Source organism: Dermochelys coriacea, chromosome 6, assembly GCF_009764565.3.
Source record: "Dermochelys coriacea isolate rDerCor1 chromosome 6, rDerCor1.pri.v4, whole genome shotgun sequence".
Taxonomy (NCBI): domain Eukaryota; kingdom Metazoa; phylum Chordata; order Testudines; family Dermochelyidae; genus Dermochelys; species Dermochelys coriacea.
The window spans coordinates 32,506,501-32,526,601 of record NC_050073.1 but is presented as its reverse complement, the minus strand read 5'-3'; the positions used below and the strand labels follow the sequence as shown (position 1 = coordinate 32,526,601).

Below are 20,101 nucleotides of genomic sequence, written 5' to 3'. Positions count from 1 at the left end.
TTATAGGTGTTATGGTAGAGAATATAAAACAACAAATGCAGATATATCTTCCTCCTAAATGCACCCTTTTGTCTATGATGAGTTATCTTACATTTATCCATAACATTAATACACACAAGTCCATTAGTTTATACAAATATTTATGCCCCGTAAGTACAAATAAATCCTTATTCCAAAGCACAGAACTAATGCCATAGGAGGCAGATTAGACTCTTGGGTCACAATCCTGCAAAGTTTTACACAGGTGCTTAAAATGTTACAAATTGAGAGTGCCACTGACTTCAGAAAAAGAAAAAAGGAGTACTCGTGGCACCTTAGAGACTAACAAATTTATTTGAGCATAAGCTTTCATGAGCTACAGCTCACTTCATCGGATGCATTTGGTGGAAAATACAGTGGGGAGATTTATGTACACACAGAGAAACGTTAAATAAATCTTCGCTCTGTATTTTCCACGAATGCATCCGATGAAGTGAGCTGTAGCTCACGAAAGCTTATGCTCAAATAAATTTGTTAGTCTCCAAGGTGCCACAAGTACTCCTTTTCTTTTTGTGAATACAAACTAACTCGGCTGCTACTCTGAAACTGACTTCAGTGTGACTTCACATAGTGTGTGCCATTAAGCAAATGCTTAAGGCTTTGAAGGACCAGGGCCTTGCACTGTATGTATGGGCACACTTCACAGACCGGAGCCATGCTCTCCCTACACTTTACACATGCCAACATTACCTATTTTCTGCTGCTATTATCTCTTCAGGCTGACATCAGAAACTGGGGGTGAGGGAATGGGGAAGGGCAGGAGGGAGAATAATAAAGTATAATACGGGACAATTATTAACTGCCAGATGCTTTTCCCCTCTCTCAGCCCCCCCCCCACTCCTTCCCTTTCCTGACTGTACATTCACCATGAAGTTGATCACTGACATATATTAAAGAACTCTTTCAAAAGAACAAAAAGGAGCAAAGATAGGAGAAAATGGAAGTGACGGGGAGAAAGGGAAGGAAAAAAAGCAAACAGAGGAAGAAGTGGGAGGCAGATAGGAAAGCGATGAGGACAGTTTTAGTGGTCCAAAATCTCTTGGCTCTTCATTTCCTAGAGAAGCCTGTTGCAGAGATATTTCAAAACTATTTAAAAAAAAAAAAAAAAAAAAAAAAAAAAACGGAGCTCTTACATGCATTCCAAGTAATTTCAGAGCCCTTTCTCCCAGATTCTTTTGAAAAGCCCCTGTTCTTTAAGGAGAGTGAAGGAGGTTAAAAAAAAGCCATACTGCCCCTTTGCAGAGATTACAACTATGAAATTCATGATGATTTCAATTTATGAAACCCTTCATGGTTTGGAGTCCTGTGTATATTTTATACCCTGTTTCTCCCCTGTATTCTACTTACACAAGTGTCAGTAACCCCTAGATTTGTCCATGTGAGGGCTGGGAATTCTCAACAGATGACCAATCTGGATTTCATATAATTTATAGCTGTAACTCAGCAATAAAACTGGGAGCCATATTTATACAGTCGCAAGTGAGCTACTCTAAAATGAAATATAATCACCAAACAGATGGACCCAGTGGTATAAACTAGTTAAAAATAAATCTTTAATACAAAATTTTTATACCAGCATTTATACTCACTGGAATCCAATGGTTTCCAAATAGGTTTGCACTACATCTTACTAGAAACAGATCAACATGCTGTTCACAATCACACAGACTGCCTCCTCTTCTACTCACAATTAGGAACGTAAAATATTCAACCATTAACCAATAAGTATTAGTCTTACTGTTAATATATTGCAGTTAATCTTTAAAACAAATGGGTAAAATAATTTCATGACATTTCACATCCCTACTTCTGCTGTCATTCCCTCAAGTTGGCTGCATTCCCTGCCCCCACGTCTGAGCACACTGTGTGCATTAACAAATCCGCCTCTTCCCTATCTGCATCCCACTCCCTAGCAGCACCCAGGGCAGGACAAGCCAAACTGCCCTTGCATGGTGATAGTTTGGGAGCCCGGAACAGCGGGAACCAGGGGCAATCAGAACACATTGTGCTCTCACGCCATCAATACCGGCTACCAGGGCTGGGTGCCTCGCTCCCCACCAGGAGCCAGTACAGGGACCCCAACCGGGCACATCCCCTCCCCCACAGGCATGGGCCCCCTGCCTGGGGAGCAGCCACTGCAACCCCTCCCCCCCGCTGCCCCGACCCCCCCCCCATGAGACTCCGCTGAGCCCCTGCCATGTAGGCAGCTGCTCAGAACCCAGGCCTCCACTGGCCGCTTCCACTGGATGTGACAGGCTGAGGGGGCGGGCGGCGCTGGGCACTCGCCACCTCCTGGCCCATGGTGCGGCCAGGGAGCTGGGCAGCAAGGGACACATGTCCAGAACTATCCAAAGTCCCAAGACACACTGAGGGAGAATGGGTCATGTGATGGTGGAGAATGATGTCACCATGACACCCCCTGGTCACATGACAGGTTCTCCTTGCCACCATAACACTCCTGGATCATGTGATGGTCTCTCCCTTTTCCCACCCCCACCTCCCATCACCAGGACAGTGCGCAGGAGGGGGTGGTGACAGGGTACCAACTATGGATGTAAAATGGTTAATGGATATCATTTTAATAGTTTAAAAGTTTAAATGTACTTTTTAAAAATGATATTTACATCCCTACTCACAATCATGTAACATCAGTGGGAAAGCGACAGGAATTGTTTGTATGCAAAAGCAACAATAAGAAGGTATTTAAATATTGATGTTTACTATTGTTTAATAGCTAGAAGCAAGAAGAGTCAATGCTACAAGCCAGATCTCCAGGTTCCAGTAAGTGCTCTGCAGATAACCACCACTCAACTTGAGACTTGTAAGAAAATAGTTTATACTATGCAGAACTGTTTAACTTTAGTGGCAAAATTTGGCAACTAAAAATTGTTCTAAACTATAAATTAGAAATTGAAGTTCTCAGCTTACCTTAGTGTTCATACAAGATCTTCCTCGCTTATATTCTTTATGACTTATTCTTTTATCAAGCTTGTTCCACAAAGCTTTGGCCTTCCAGGTGGTTACCTTTGACTTCAATTTAGTATAGAAATTTCTGTAGTCCAACGGATCTAGTTCAAGTTGACGGGTGAGGATATTAAAGGCCTGAATGGTACCTTTGCATGTTGATGCTTGTACAAAATTTTCAAATATCTGGCCACTTTGGCTGTGCTTTTCATCATCATTTTCCCCCATGTTCTGAGCAGTGTGTGTAGAAAGGACTAAACTTGAACTGTGGTGCTCTGATACAGGTGACAGATATTTTCAGGTACTTCCAAGATTATTACACCTAGAAAAGAAAGTCAAAATTAACATATTTTCAACATAATGAAGATCAAAAACCTACAAATCATATTTAAAACCAGCTCGATACAAGCATGCAGAAATGAAAGGCTCTCTAAAATGAGCCAAAGTGCAAGATAAAGTTAGTAACGGCATCAAATATACCAACTGCAGAAGTTATAAATAAAATTATGCCACCTCTGCAATGAGGATGTTGTGAAGGCCAAGACTATGACAGGGTTCAAAAAAAGAACTAGATAAATTCATGGAGGAGAGGTCCATCGATGGCTACTTGCCAGGATGGGCAAGAATGCAAAACCATGCTCTGAAGTGTCCCTAACCTCTGTTTGCCAGAAGCTGGAAATGGATCACTTGATTATTACTTGTTCTGTCATTCCCTCTAGAACGCCTGGCATTGGCTGCTGTCAGAAGACAGGATACTGAGCGAGATGGACCATTGGTCTGATCCAATATGGCCATTCTTATGTTCTTTATGCTAGGCATCAGTTTATTTCATAATGGTCAGTTTATTTCATTACGAACATCCTTAAACACTCAAATGTACTGATTTCAAGGACAACTCATTCTCCCTAAAACGCTATCACATTTGTCTAATGACAATTTTTGGCCTTACTCTACTAGCTAGCAAAGGATACCTTTCTGAAGGCTTCACACACAGTAATTCCTCAGAAGCATCCGTCAACCATAACTGTAGTCAGAGCCTTGTATCTCTGGGAATTGGCCATAAGTCAACACTACGTTATTTTAAAGAAAGATGTTCAATTACGGCTAGAGCATTGGTATACAACTAACCCAAAACAACCTAGATTCAGCATGAGGAACCTGTTCATCTTGTCATCAGTTGCATGCAGAAAACATTTAGGATGACTAGAGCATCATGTCTTGTTACTCCAAAACTGAAATTCCAGGAAAAAGGGACCTACTCCACTCTTCCAACCCCCGTATGAACCACGCCCAAATGAAAAAGAATCTAGTACTCTCCAGTATAAGGGAGGTAATCCTGCATTCTTTGCACATTGTTATTTAAAATGATTACATTCATGTAATGAGTAATTAGTGTTCCTCACGATCAAACCACATGCAGTATTTAGGACAACTACTATTGAGCTGGGAGAAGAGAAAGCTACTCTAAAAAGCGTACATTTTAAAGTACTAAAATAATTTTGTAGGGCCACTCCCAGAGCCTACTCTAACCCCTCATTCTGAATTTCAGACACTCCCCACTAAAGTCATCCCAGGTCAAAAGATTTAGATTCCCAAATTCTTATTTTTCCCCAAGAGAATTAAGATGGATTATTTAGCTGCTTACAATTGGCGAGAGCTTACCTAGACTCAAATCCAGAGTTTTAAGTGGGGCCAGTCATATTCCGTTCTTCCTGCTATTAAAGAATTACCTACCATTCCAATACCAAACTGAGGCTTGTTTAATCTCCCACATAATTATTTTACTTGGACCCCCCATCAGTTGGCTTTCAGCTTTAAAATAAATTGTTAAAAGGGCCCTTGCAGATACACTTTTAATTTAACATTGCTCACAAACCATTCATTCTCTACCCACGTTTGCTTCAAACGGAAAGGGAAGTCAACATAATCAATTTATTTAAATTAAGAGGAGACCCATCACATAAATCTTGCATTCTTTCAACATGAATGAATATAGGCAACCTATAAAAGCCTCCTGTGGGAAGAAACAGAGAAGCATTTGGAATGCTTACATTTTGTGGCCATGCTTAAAATAAATAACCTTTGCTTTTACATCATTCTGTTGCCATTTTAGGGTATAATAAATTTCCAGTGTTGAGAGTTTGTATCTTTTCTTGGACCTAGTGCCATGATTAAATACTTATTGCCAAGAATATGTTAGGCAATTTTGTTTTCCAGTCTGAGTTCCTCATTTGTGGTATGTTCCCTGTTCATTTGTGCAGGGCTTCATGAAGCAAAAAAAAAAAAAAAAACAAAACACAAAAAAACAAAAAAAAAAAAAACACACAACAACAACAACCACCCTTTCCCTTGCTCTGTCTCTCAGAAGCTCTAATCTTGCCAGGATTGAGTGCTTCCATTCCCATTCAGCACCTTTGAAGGTTCAACCCTAAGGTTATTAACTGTTAACTTCTCAAAATACATCCACGATATATGAAAGTCAGCATAAGGAAACGAGTGAAAAGTAAAGGAGTGATGTAGCTATAGCCTCCCACTTAGAGCATGTCTATACTTGCCATTTAAAGTGGAAAAAGTCCCCTTTTTGAGCAAAAACCATGGGAGCGTCTACACTTGCCAATGACTTTTTGTGGTGAAACTCAGAAGTTTCACTGCAAAAAAAGCAGCCACCTCCATGGGAAGTGTACAGCTCTTACTGGTGATGCTTTTGCGGTGATGTGCAAGTGAAGACACATTCTTCCTGTTTACAGAGCTTTTAGTCTCTGCAGGATATCCCACAGTGCCTAGGTGACCACTCTGGTCAGTAGCTCTGCTGCTCTGACGCCAGGTAAACAGACATCCACCCCCATAAAGCCCCAGAAACTTTGAAACTCCGCTTCCTGTTTTCTTGGCAAGTGCTCATTTATCTGGCAAGGTGACAATGCCTGCTCTACAGAGAAAATGACCCCCTGCTTGGAGCTGATCAATGTTTGGGGAAGAGGCGGCTGTGCACGGTCCTAGGATGCCCTGCGATCACCCCTGGCCCCCTTTCCCACGAGGCCTATCATCAAAATGGAGAAAGCTGCACTGTGGATAGCTGCCCTCAGTGCGCTCCTCTCATCGAGGCTAGAAGTGCTGCAAATGTAAACACTCTCTGACGTCTGTGGAAGTGAGTACACAAACCAGTGCTTTTCTTTCTCTGGTTCACTATCACCGTTGACAGTGCAAAAATTCTGCAAGCGTAGACATAGCCTTAGTTTCATTCAAAGGCAACTTTAAATTTGCAGGCCTCGGCCAGAGTTACATTTCCTGCAGCAAAAACTTGATAACTTCAGGAAAAAGTCTGTCACTGAGGAATGATCAATGTGCCACCATAACCACCAATAACTTCTTGTCCGAGCAGTCATCAGGATATCTGGAAAAAGCCCTTCCAGAAGTCAATATATCACACCACCCACCAACACTTTCATACAGCACTCCACAGCACCTAAGCCATTAGTCCTTTTTGATTTTGAATTAATCAAAAGGAAAGAGGCACTCTCATGCCTTCCACTGTCTCTTGGCTCCTAGCAAGCAGAAGAAATCAGCCTCTAAGAGATATACAATAAAAGAAAATAAAAGTTTGGTGCGAGGTCCATCTAGAGAGCTTCCTTGAATTGGGGGAGCCTCTTATAGCTAAGAGAGTCCCAACCAAGTTTTGATTCCATCTGACTTTTTTAGGGTTGAGGAGAATCTTCCTAGTTCCTCCACTTTTTATGCACTCCTGGACTCTGTCACAGTAACACTCACTCCAGCTGAAAGGGGCAAGATTCTAGTCTAGTCTTCTAGCGCCAATCCATGGTATTGCACACACTGGCTGAGTTGGAATGTCGCAGGATTTTAACGTGGAGGAGGGGAAGGCAGCGGCGGCAGCGGGTGTGGGGGGTTGTTGCATCAGTCTTCAGTGGTATTTAAGCATCCTTCATCCAAACACCACGGCATGGCTAGGGATCTTCAGGAGGAGAAAGAGGGGAAGGATCTCTGGCAGATGGGACTAGTCATTCTATGTAGCATGCCTCCTCCTTAATAACCACTTGGAAAAAACTCCCCTCTAAAAATGCCGTCAGATAAGCTAACAACATTTACGTACCCTCTGTGCTTTCTACCCTCACTTTGCAAAAGAAAGGGGAAGAGGAGGAGTGTAAGGCATTGGCAAGGTAGTGGGAGCCAGTGGCAACGTGACTCAAAAAGAAACCATGCTGTTGAGGAGAGAAATAGGATATCAGCAGCAGCACAAATAGGCAGCCTCTTTATGCAGACAGAAGGACTCCTGTCCCTTCACATAGCCTTGAGTGGAAATTGGGAACTCCATAAGCTTGCCCATTTTCCCGACTAACTCCCTCCACCCCCTTTCTGTGGGGCAGTTTCATAGGAGGAGAGCCTTTAGGCCAGTCAGTCAGTTTCCAAAATAATCCTAAAACTATTTAATATGGACAAAGTGAAATCTCAGCAAAAACATTTGCTCACTAGCTGAATTTTTCTTATTGTGTCAGAGGTCAAGTTCTTCACAAAAGCCACAATTTGTGGTTTGAAGGACATGAAGCGCAGGAGACTCTAGTTACTGTGAATTCTGGATTGCTACTGAAAACAACATGGCTCTATTTTTGGCATGAGCATTATGTTGACAGATGACAATAATGGAGAGAGTACACAGAAGACGAAATGCTGATGCTCTCCAAACAGCTTATTCTGAACATTCACTGCTATTTCACTGGGACACTGCACACGTTGAGCTCACCAGAAATGATTCAATGAAGTCTGTCCACTTGGGCTGAATGGAATAATTTCTAACCACAGATAAATGCATCCGATTCAGTACCATCTAAAATGCTTTTAATGATTTAAGAGGAAATAAATACAAACTCCACCAGCGTATATGGAAATATTTGATTTCAGACTTTCCTCGTGCTTGGATGCATCACCACTTATAAATTTATGTTTTTAAAATGCAAATCATTCTGGAGATGAAACAGAGTTGAAAGCCTCAGAAGGCACATGTTGCTGAAATCTTAGACTATATTACCCAAGTGATTCTGGAAAAAGATAAATTCGGGGGCACGGTAATATTTGGGAATGAAAGTTTGGGGTTTTGTCTGCTGTTTGAGGGTCAGAACCTCCACTGCCTTCAGTGATTTTGAGTCAGGCCAAAGACTGGGAATATTCTCCACTTTAACCCCCAACTGTCATACGTTTAAAGTCTCATTCCAGGACTTGGTCGTCTACTAAAATGTAGACAGTACAATGGAAGATTTTGGCATAGTTGCAGGCAGCAGTTACAGAGGATAGAAACAAGAAGGGGGGCAGTAGGGAAGAGCTGATGTTCCTTCTAGCTGCCCACCCCCCAACTCTACCTTACACTACCCCCTGATTAAAAATGCTAACTTTCAGGTGAGATGCCAGCTGAAGTATCCTTTGTCATCCCTGGTGAAAGAATGTAGAAGATCCCATTAGGCTTTTTATAAAGAAAAATAACCTGGGTAGTGGAGGTATAAATGCCAGTTCCTTGGTAAATATTTCCCCTTTCAATAAAACAGATTTAAAAGTGGTCAGTTGCGTCAGAGACCACAAGGGACTACTTCCTTTGCTATCGTAGCCATTACTAATGGCAGTTGTTACTTAGAAGCACTTTAATACAACAGGCACTGAACTGCATAAAAATATAGGAGAAATCCACACCAGAACTACTTTTATATTGCTCTGTAAAAATTAAATAGTACTTTAGTTTGATAAACATAGTGTGTTCAGAGTTTAAAACTTATCTTGCTACTTAATTTTTCATTGGGGGAATAAAAATAATTCAAAAGCTGTCTGTTTAACATGAAAAGTTATTTCTTAGTCAGACACATTATGTTGCTCTCTTTTTAATATTTGAGAACATACTTCTTGAGTGGATTGTAAAAAGATTTAATTCCAAGTATTTCAATACCATTAATCCTGATTCCAGTTTCAATAAAGCCCTAATTCTTCCATGCTTACCGAGACTAAAGTTCTATATTGAGACTTTAGTTAGGCACACAGAATACAATGAACTTATTGTTTTTAACCTTAAGCAAACATTATCAGAAGCAAAGGAATAGACCCTGCAACATTTGTAGTACGCTTCTACTTTTTTATAGGACGAGCCACTTCATTTCTGCTCTAACTAGGCCTATATACTGTGATAAGCACAGGATCAGGGACAATCAGCAACTGTTCTGAAAATCAATTTCTCTTGCCTGGCTCATGAAAGTCTGAAAGCTTAGTACCATTACAATTAGATTTGCAAGTGAAACTGGCAGCACTACAGGGCTTTCTAGGCTTTCCATGTTAGTTTCTACTTGTATGAGACATTTTGTTTTATAGCCACTGTTTTAAATAGAAATATTTATATTTAGAGGAAAACAACGATTCCCCCGCATGCCGCCGCCGCCACCCCCCCACGAACTGTCATAATAGAAAGGTGTTTTTTTAAAGAGTTATTCTGGCAATAAGAAAGCAAAATCTTTCTTCACTTCACTTAGAAAACTAATTAAAATACATAATCCAAACTGCTTGAAATATTGTTTACTCACGGCTCTGAATCTGTACACTAGCCTAAAATTCAACTAAAACTAAAGAGGTTTCTGAACAAAGCTTCAAAGTTTTCTTCCTTTATTAACAATTGAATCTGTTGGTTCATTTCTTTTTTTGGTTGGTTAGGTTTGGATTTTTGTTTTGTTTTATTTCATTTTTACAAAAAGATGACTGACAAAACTCCTGCAAAATAATTTTTGTGGTCAAGTATGGAATTCAAAACAGTTCCTACCAAGACACTCTGTGATTATGAACTTACAAGGTTACTAAACATGCTATCAGCTTGCTTTGTTGGAGTTATATGAGACATTTTAAACAGGACCTTCCAACAAGTGCTGCTCTGCCCAGTTAATCTGCTCCATTTGGAATCAACAATAATAAAATATAGCTAGAAGCATGTGCATGAATATCTATGCACCCATCAACACTTCTCAGTGTACACTTGCATACCTTCATGGGAAAGGCCTCTTCAGTCTACTAAAATTCTGCAGATTTGTTAGAAGTAGCATTTTCATTTATTTTTAATCTACAAACCTAGGCACATTTCACATATTTGATATCCAGTTTACACTTAGTGCACACAAATTTATTTTTTCACACTATCAAACCAGTGCTTCCAGTTTTATTATGGGAATATGGAACCATACATGTAACCCATGCCACCACAATGTGGCTTTGTCCCCTCTAGTGGCTAGGTCACATAAGGATGTTGGAGTCTGCTACTGCATCCAAAATATTGGATCTTGCCCAGTTAGCTCAGTCAAAGCCGGGTACTTTATGGCTTGAGCATAAAAAGGAGTAGGTCTATAAGCTCAGAAGCAGAAGCGAACTCGGAAACCTCTATACATGGCTTAGCCACTTGAGGGAGACAAAGCCACATAGCATTAGCATGATTTACACATGGATACATTCTTGAAATCTGAACAAAAAAACAAAACGAACCTGAACTTGCAAACCATCATTCATGCAAGTAATGCTGACCTGCACAAGAAGTCCTATCATCCTCTGATGCAGGCCCAAATATTGCATGAATAAGGATTTGCAGATGCAGACTCAAATATTGCAAGTGAATCCAAATGACAAAGTACAGTTTTCCCATACCGCCTACACAAAAGTAAAATTTAACAAGTATTCAAGTTGCTGTATATTTCAGAGCAAGTGAATGTGACACTTCATTGATCCCATTGTATTTCTGAAAAGTTTAAGCTCTGCTAGCTTTAAGTTCAAACATTTGGACAACTAAGTTCTTCAGTTTTGTGATGTCAGCACTACAGAAATAGTTGCCTCTGATGCAGATCTGGTCTAGTCCTTTTTATGTTGGAAGCCAAGCTTTATTTTATACTTTATCCCAGACACTCAGCAAACACAACTGAAGTTAATGGTTACTGTAGCTGTAAATCTGATTAAAAAAAGATGAAAAATAGCCTGCATAAAGCTAACCACCACCCTTAGTGAAATTTTGACCAATTTTATTTGTCTGGTATTATGGATTCATATGGGTGAACACTTTCAAGATGAATAGTCACTCTATAGTCATTCTTTCAAATTTGCCCTAAATTAAAATTGTTCCCAAGTGTAATCCTCAGACAGAGTCCTCGAGAAGTCATCAAGTCCTAGCTCCTGCTCTCTGGTAGGACCCGGTAAAACTAGACCATCCTTGGCAGGTGTTTGTCCAACCTTTTTTTAAAAGCCTCCAATGACTGGAGATTCCACAACCTCCTTGGAAGCCTATTCCAGATCTTAAACTACACTTATAGTTTAAAAGTTAATCCTAATAACTTGTCTCCCTTGCTGCAGATTAAGTCCATTACTTCTTGTCCTACATTGAGAGGACATGCAGAACAACTGAGCACCAATCTCTTTATAGCAGCCATTAACATATTTGAAGACTTACCAGGTTCCCCCTCAGACTTCTTTTGTTAAGATTAAACATGCCCAGTTTTTTGTTTGTTTGTTTTTGTTTTTTTAAACTTTTCCTCGTAGGTCAGATTTTCTAAACCTTTCATCATTTTCTGTTGCTCTCCTCTGGACTCTCCAATTTGTCCACATCTTTTCTAAAACGTGGCATCCAGAATTGGACACTACTCCTGCTGAGGCCTCCCCAGCGACAAGTAGAGTGGGACAATTACCTCCTGTGTCTTGCATACGACACTCCTATTAATACACTGCAGAATATTTGCTTTTTTCCCCACAACTGCATCACATTGTTGATTCATGTTCAATTTGTGATCTACTATAATCCCCAGATCCTTTTCAGCAGTACTATCACCCAGTCAGTAATTCCCCTTTTGTAGTTATGCATTTGATTTTTCCTTTATACATGGAATATTTGTCTTTATTGAATTTAAACTTGTTGAATTCAGACCAATTATCCAATTTGTAAAGGTTGTTTTGAATTCTAAACCTGTCCTCCAAAATGCTTGCACTCCCTTCCCAGCTTCATGTCATCTGCACATTTTGTAAACATATTCTCCATTCCATTATCCAAGTCATTAAACAAACTATTGAATGAATATCACATCCAGGACTGACCCAGGAGAACCCCATTAGATACACCCTCCCACTTTGACAGTGAACCATAACTACCCTACGAGTAAGGTCTTGCAACCAGATGTGCACCCACTTTACAGTAAGTTCATCTAGACCACATTTCTCTAGTTCGTTTACGAGAATGTCATGCAGGACTATATCAAATGCCTTACTAAAATAAAGATATATTACATCTACTGCTTCTCCCCTCCCTCATCCACTAGGCCAGTAACCCTAAAGAAGCAAATGAGATTGGTTTTGCATGATTTGTTCTTGACAAATCCATGCTGCCTATTCCTTATAACCCTTTTATCCTCCAGGTGCTTAAAATTTGATTGCTTAATAATTTGTTCCAATATCTTTTCAAGTATTGAAATTAGGCCGACTGGTCTGTAATTCCCTGGGTCCTCTTTCTTACGCTTTTTAAAGATAGGTACCCAGGGAAAGGTGGGGACTGGACCCAACTTGGCAGAATAGCAGAAATAGATTATAGGAGTTGCTACGATGGAGAAATCCGTATGTCAGCTGCACAACAAGTTGGGTACATTCAGGGAAGTCTGGAACTATTTTCTAGAAAAGAGAAATTTAGCACAGGTGGATATCCTATATTAGAGATTTTCAGGCATCTCATGTAAACACCACAAAGAACTCACCAGTGAAAGAGCTCTTGAACTGAAGAGAACTAACACTATTCAAAAACCTCACATACATGTAAAGTACACACACACTTGTACAATCAAGCAGCCTTGATTAGAAGCAATTAGTAACAATTAAAATATATACATATGTCAGTTTCTCTCCAGACAGCTCCAGAAACAGCACAAGCACGTACAAGCCTGTGTAACCATGTATACCAGACTAACTTTGTCTACTACTAATGTAATTGAGTAATAACACTAATGTATAATATATATCATGGCCTACTCTATATAAATTTTCTGGTAACCCAGTAAAATGCAGCTAAAATCTTAAGATTTGATTTTTACAATTAATAACTTCACAATATTAAAACATTCCCTTTATGTTTCTAATATATGCGTACACATTTTAAAGTTAATTTTTCAAGATGTGTGTGTATACATAAGTCTTATTAAAAAGATTCAGTAAATGAAATATCAGTATAATTTTGAATGCCTGAATACAAAAGCCTTATCAAACCATGATCAATAATTTCAAGAGTTATTGATTTTTTAAATGTATATACAAAAATATATTAAACTTGAATGTTGTTTATACTTGTTATAAAAGAATGAAAGTTAACATGTTTTAGCTCTGCTATAGTAGCACAATAATGAGATATAAACACTAAGAAGGTTATGTTGCTGTTTTTCTAAGTTAAAACGAAATGGGAGGAGGGAAATTGCAAAAAATATATTAAGGACCTTTATTAAAGGCACAGGAAGCAATTTAATAAAAAAGTGTCCAACAAGCAAATGTACACATTCTAGCACAATATTCCTGTTATTCAATGTACATTATATTATAAATATATTGTCACTGAAAACAATTAATCGGACAAACTTAAAATCTAGTGAGAATCCTGGCTTGTTTTCCCCCCACAAAGTATGTAATCGGTTTTAAAGATTCAAACTCAAACATACAAACCATCAGAGTGGACTGTTTTTACAGAATATGGCTTTTGCACTTTCCTTGCTGCTCTGTTGAGGGGTGATGTGTCTCAGAAAGGATTCAGACAACTGCAGAGATCACTCAGAATTTCTCACATCCATCACTAAAGCAGCTGGACACCTACCATCATTAACAAACAGCAGCTGCCAGCTCCCAACACTATCAATCTCACACCATACTAGAGTGCACGCAGAGGAGCAAAGGGAGAGTCTGACCCCACCCACAAGCAGCTAGATAGCTGCTCAGTGGATTCCATGCCTCTGCCACTCCCTTTCTATGTCTAAGGTAGGGGTTCTCAAACTGGGGATTGGGACCACTCAGGGGGTCACAAGGTTATTATATGGGTGGGTCACGGACTGTCAGCCTCCACCCCAAACTCCGCTTTGCCTCCACCATTTATAATTATGTTAAATATATTTTAAAAAGTGTTTTTAATTTATTGGGGGGGTCACTCTCAGAGGCTTACTATGTAAAAGGGGTCACCAGTACAAAAGTTTGAGGACCACTGGTCTACGGGCATAAAAATAAGGCCGAGGGGAGGGAGATGAAGTTGTGAGCACAGTGAACATCTGACCTGCTGGGGAAGAGAAGACTCATCCAATCCAGAAGCTTAATATCCACTCTCACTTTGGCATCAAGAGACAGGGCAGCAGGGGATTTGGTGGAACAAATGTACGCAAGATGCAGCAAAAGCTGGTCTTTCAACCCCCAGGGGTGGATTTAGGATCCAATGAACCCATGAAGATTAGATCCAAAGATCTAATAAGGGTCCCCCACGACCAGAGTAAGTTACCCTTGGCAACGGGGGAGCAAAGAAGAGCACTGGGAAGGATTAGGCCAGTAGCATTGCTCTTCCCTGTGCCTGTTGCTCCCTACAGCCATGGACGAGCAGCTGCCAGCCATCTGGCAACCACCAGTGTAGACTGGGGGAGGCATAAGCTTGAAAGAGAAGATCTAAAATGCGGCAGTGAGTGTCAGAAGTAAGCGACCCAAGGGTCGGTTGTGGTGACCAAATGAGGAAGAGCCTTCAGTGTCAGAATGAGTAAGGTTCAGGACAAGAAGCAAAACACCGACAAGTTTCTCATTTGTTTCCTTTGGGGGGTTTGGAGAAGAAGTCACTACTGGATTTTTAAAAAAAAAAAAAGCATATGGAGTGAAATCCTGGCTCCACTGAAGTCAGTGAAACGTCTCCCTACACGAGTGTGTTTTTTTTGTGCGGTTTTTTTTTTTTGGGGGGAGGGGGGAAGAGTTGATTCTTTTCCCCACATAACATATGTATGGCAAGAGCAATGGTTGCTCAGCACCTCTGGAAGTCAGACCATTTTTAATTAGACACTTATACATGGATTAATTGCTTACATTTCAACATCAAGGTCTGAAACTTTGGCCTAGGTTTAACCTATTCAAACTTTATAGAAGTTAGTTATCAGTATAAAAAGAACTTACACCAGAGAGAAAGAAAAATCAAACATGACACTTGGGACTGAAATTCCACCGTCTTTCTCAACTATGCAACCAAATGAAGTTACTGAGGACAGAACTGGGATCCTGAATTTCCAAGATTTTCACTGAACAGTCCAGTATATCTAAATGAAGATTTAAGAGATAACCAGATCATGTATTTGGTTTTTAAAACCTTTCTGGATTATCTAATTCAAGTGTCCCCAATTCACTAGACAGATTTCAATAATTCGACTGATAACTTTGGTACCACAGTATCCTAAAATATATTTTCCCCTTTGATTAACTTTTTAGATTTAAATTAACATGTGAACTTTTAGTTATCTTATGTTTAGAAAATTACTGTTAAGCCCTCCTCCCCCAAAGGGAGATGCTCCAACAGAAACAGAGTTTATAATGGCCTTTCCAGGGAAAGGAAACTGGAATAGGATAAATCCGCAGAGAACTCTTTCATGGCTCTGAACTTCACTTCTCAGACTTTGTATGTTGTGCCCCATGGTGGCTGCGTGCAATATACTGGGAAATTTGTCCAGAATTTTTGAGAATAAAACTTTACAATGAACATTGTTTTAGTGTTTATATAGTCACTATTCAATTAATTTCCCTACAGTCAGACTTAAAGTTTATCAGAGAAATGCATGGGAGTCTCAAGCATACAGGAAAGGGGGAGGCTCTGAGGAGTTGCTCTCTTTCTTTTTTTCTTTTTTGGAGAGAGAGTGTGTCTTTGGTTCAGTTGCATCCAGGTCCAATTTCATGTCAACCCACCACTGACTTCTAGCCAGAAAATGCCACAGGGGGCACAGAAGAGGGGCCAGTCAGAAGACTGCTAGGGAGTTTTCAGATAGTGAACTGCACCACAATTTTTGATAAGGGCCTCTTTTGTAAGCTGGGAGGAGAGCACCTGCATCAACCAGTGGGGGAACTTGATGGAAGCCATATCCCCTCTCCACCAAATCGATGGAGAGCTGAGGCACAAAACAAAAAAAGATGAAATAGGACAACATTTCTCTGGAAATAAAACAACTAAACTATAACAAAATGCTAGTCTACTGACATTATCGCTTTCATGGGGCAGGTTGACAGTCAGATTTAATCAAGTCCCCATGCATCTTCTACAACATGGAAGATCGTATAAGAAAAACATTCCAAAATGAAGACAGAACTATTACTGAATCTTACTCATAACTGTTTATCATACACGTTCTAAACCCTGATTGTACGAGTCTGTTAATATCGGTTAAATTTGCTGTGCTAAAAATATTAAAGCCAACAAGAATAGTACAGTTTCCAAGATTTTTCAACAACTGTCTTAAGTGCTCTTTTGCAAAAAAAAAAAAAAAATCACAGGCACTTGTTTCCAATTATCCAACAGACCTAACAAAATGTCTGAAGGTAACTTACAAGATGTTATCTTCAGATCTTAATAGAAAATAAACCATGGGTCTGTTTGTTAGCAAATTCTTTTTCTGAACAACTTTATCTTTTATTTCCTTGAGTTTATGTAGGTACACCCACACTAGCCCTGCCTGCATTCCTGAAGTACACATATAACAAGGTGGTATGTAAACAACTTTTAAAGGAGATGCTACTTTTTCCACTGTCTTTTATACCTAACATTCGCTTTAGTGCACAGTAGATTTAATTTAAAACAAAATATCTGGCTGGGAAAACCTGATTTGTAGGCTGCCAATGTCAAAATATGCATAAATTCCCAGAAAAGCCTACGTTAAACTAGCATTAAGGCTGAGTAAAATATCAGTAATTCAGGGCAAAAAATCAAAACAAGCATTACAAACCCAGGAAGTTTGGAGCTAAGGATACCACTTAAAAGAAATGTAAACATGTTCATATATTGAAACACTCAGTTAAAGTAGTTTGGGGGCCTTAACTCTGCCTACTAGTGATGCCATGCAAGAATGATGTAATTATAATTATTGCACAATAGTGTTTGCTTATTTTTAAAAGCCATACAATTTGTTCCCCTCACGGGTCACTGTGGGCAGAGTTAAGCTTGTTTGGATGCCTTAATTGGATTTCCATACCTCACTATGTTTCAATTTCTTTTGAGAATACATGAAGCTCTTTGGGGCAGGGACCATCTTTTGTTCAGTGTTTGTACAGTACCTAGCACAACGGAGCCCCAGTCATGGACCAGGACCCCAAGGCATGTCAGCACAAATAAGCAAATAATCAATTGTTTTGGCAATCTGCACTTCTGCTGTTTGGCAAACATTTGTCGATTATGTATTGCAGCAGAATATACCTTCTTTATCCTTGAATAGGGGACGTTCTCTCTCAGGCCTGGTCTACACTGGGGAGGGGAGGGGGGAGGAAATCGATCCAAGTTACGCAACTTCAGCTATGTGAATAACGTATCTGAAGTCGACGTAATTAGATCTACTTACCGCGGTGTCTTCAGTGTGGTAAGTCGACGGCTGACACTCCCCCGTTGACTCCGCTTCTGCTTCTCGCTCTGATGCAGTATTGGAGTAGATGGGAGAGTGCTCGGCAGTCGATTTATCACATCTAGATGTGATAAATCAACTCCCCCCTCCCCCTGCTGGATCGATCGCTACCTGTTGATCCAGCAGGTAATGTAGACAAGCCCTCCCAGTCTCACCAAAGCCACACTGTCACTAAGCCTCTACTTTATATTGTAGATCTCTATGTCTTCCATATACAGATCCCACAATTTCAAAGTTGCACCTCAGGCTCGTACAGGCCACACATAACTGGCTCTAGCCCAATGGTTCTCAACCTTTCCAGACTACTGTAACCCTTTCAGAAGTCCGATTTGTCTTGTGTACTCCCAAGTTTCACCTCACCAAGGTGGGGGTGAGGTGGAAAACAGAGATGGGCTGAGAGGGGAAGGAAAAAAAAAAAAAAAAAAAAAAAGGAGGCCGCTCGGGATAAGCCCGTGAAAACACTAGAAGCCACATTCAAACTAGCCTTCAGATCCCTTCATCACATCCTCAAGGAAGAATAGTACACACTGCTTAAAGATGACTGCTTTACTCTGTTACAAAAAGAACCCAGAATGGCAATAAGACTACCTGGAAGTGTTTAAAGATGACTGGTTATTAATTTCTCCACTTTTTCATTATGATGGAAGCCAGACCTTTAGACATGACACAGGATATTACTGAATTGATCTTTCCAGATGGGATTTTTGTTTTAAATATGTGAAATATTTCAATTCCAACAGTATAATGCCATTGCTATGTTGCTAGCATTACTGAAAAGAAATCACAATTGATGGGCAGCACAGTGCAATAGGAAAGCAGTGTTGCCTTCCACCACAGAAGATGCATCATGAGATGAATGAAATTACAAGATTTGTCTCCTACTTTTTAACTGCAGTTAAAAGTGGTTTCAGTGCTCACCTCATTGTTTCACCCATCCACATGAGTGCTGTTCACCTGCACGTTGGCAAACTAACTTCAAGGAACCAGAAATATTTTTCCTCAGTATTTACTCAGCCTGATAATTGAACACTAGCGGTCAATATTCAAACATGTGAATGTAATAATTATCCGAGAAGGAATAGGGAACAAGTTTAATAGGAAACTTCACAAGCTTTGAAAGCATTCAAAATAACTGTCTCTTTTGCATGTAGCATCAAACTACTGATCAAACCATTCTTAGAGCATCAAAATTCTACGTAGTATTATTGGCCGCTCAAGACAATAAGTAAAGCAAGAATAAATAAATAAAGTGCACTAACACAGAGAAAGTGTGAGTAAGTGGCAAAATTTCTGTAGTGCACTCCTCAATTGGATACCCTGGAAATGGAGTCAAAAGTTCTGATGCTTGCAGAATTCAGATGTTTATTTGCTCCAGGGGGTATAATAGAGGGAGTATGTAAACCTGCCCTCAGTGACCTATACTAGCTGATATGAAAAAGGATACAATTCCAGGCCTTTGCACTGGTATACCAAACCCTTGATAAAATAGCTTTGCAAGTACTTGAGCAACAGTTTCTCTACCAATGATCCTGATTAATGATCATGGCTGACCAGGGTGGGTTTGATTTTGCGCCCAAGGTTCAGATCAGGACTGAGTTGAATATATATATTTTAGTTGAGGATATTCAATGAAAAAAATCTCTTCTAAAAAAGGCTCAAAGCCCTTGCTGGCTGCCTTTAGGATATGCCACAAGTCCCATTTTTTTCTTTTAAATAATTGGGAATCATATTTTGCTCCCCTCAATCATTTCTGCATCTTCTACATCTTCCATTTCCCCCTCTCCAACCACATGTATTAGTTGGGATATGATCCCTTTTGTAGATGAAGTAGCTTGTCAGAGAGATCTTGGCTCTTCCCCAGCACCTAGAATTTATGATCAGACTAGACATCATAATTTGATATCTTTAATATTTGGTAGTTAGTTTTTATTCTGTAGTAGTAAGATGCCTTGTGATAAGTGCCCTTTAAAGTACACTGAAAAAACAAACGGGTTCAACAATGAAAGTGTTATTTTCGATTAAGGCGACTAGACACAATAGCAGTTAATAACCACATCACGGAAAGGGATTTATTTCTACTTTTCTAAGATTAACATAATGGCATAACATACAGATAATGAGGTTGTTGTTTCAATTTGTAACAAACAGAAGAAGTCAAGTCTAAAAAAGTGGGGAGAGTGGGGGGAAGAAATCAAATTCTAAGCTTTAGTCACAAGTTGCCACTACAATTTCTTCTAGTGTTGCCCTATAGAATTAGTGTGCTACTTTGAACAGGTCAGAGGACACAAAAATTGGGGGAGTGGCAAATAATGAAAAGGACAGGTCTGAATTGCTTGGTAAACTGAGTGTGAGCAAACAATATGCATTTTAATATGGCTAAATGCAAATGCATACATATAGGAACAAAGAATGTAGGCCATACTTACAGGATGGGGGACTCTATCCTG

The 20,101-nt window shown here is 39.8% G+C and overlaps 1 protein-coding gene across 5 annotated transcripts in view; it reads right to left on the bottom strand.

Annotated features, from left to right (window-relative positions):
* Positions 1-20,101, bottom strand: part of MICAL2 (microtubule associated monooxygenase, calponin and LIM domain containing 2) — a 187,606-nt gene that overhangs the window by 151,276 nt on the left and 16,229 nt on the right. For all 5 annotated transcript variants that reach the window (XM_043516720.1, XM_038404231.2, XM_043516721.1 and 2 more), the window contains exon 2: positions 2,968-3,325. In XM_043516720.1, the coding sequence (XP_043372655.1) occupies positions 2,968-3,231 (264 nt within the window). In that variant the 5' untranslated portion in view covers positions 3,232-3,325. The remainder of the gene's footprint in view (positions 1-2,967; positions 3,326-20,101) is intronic.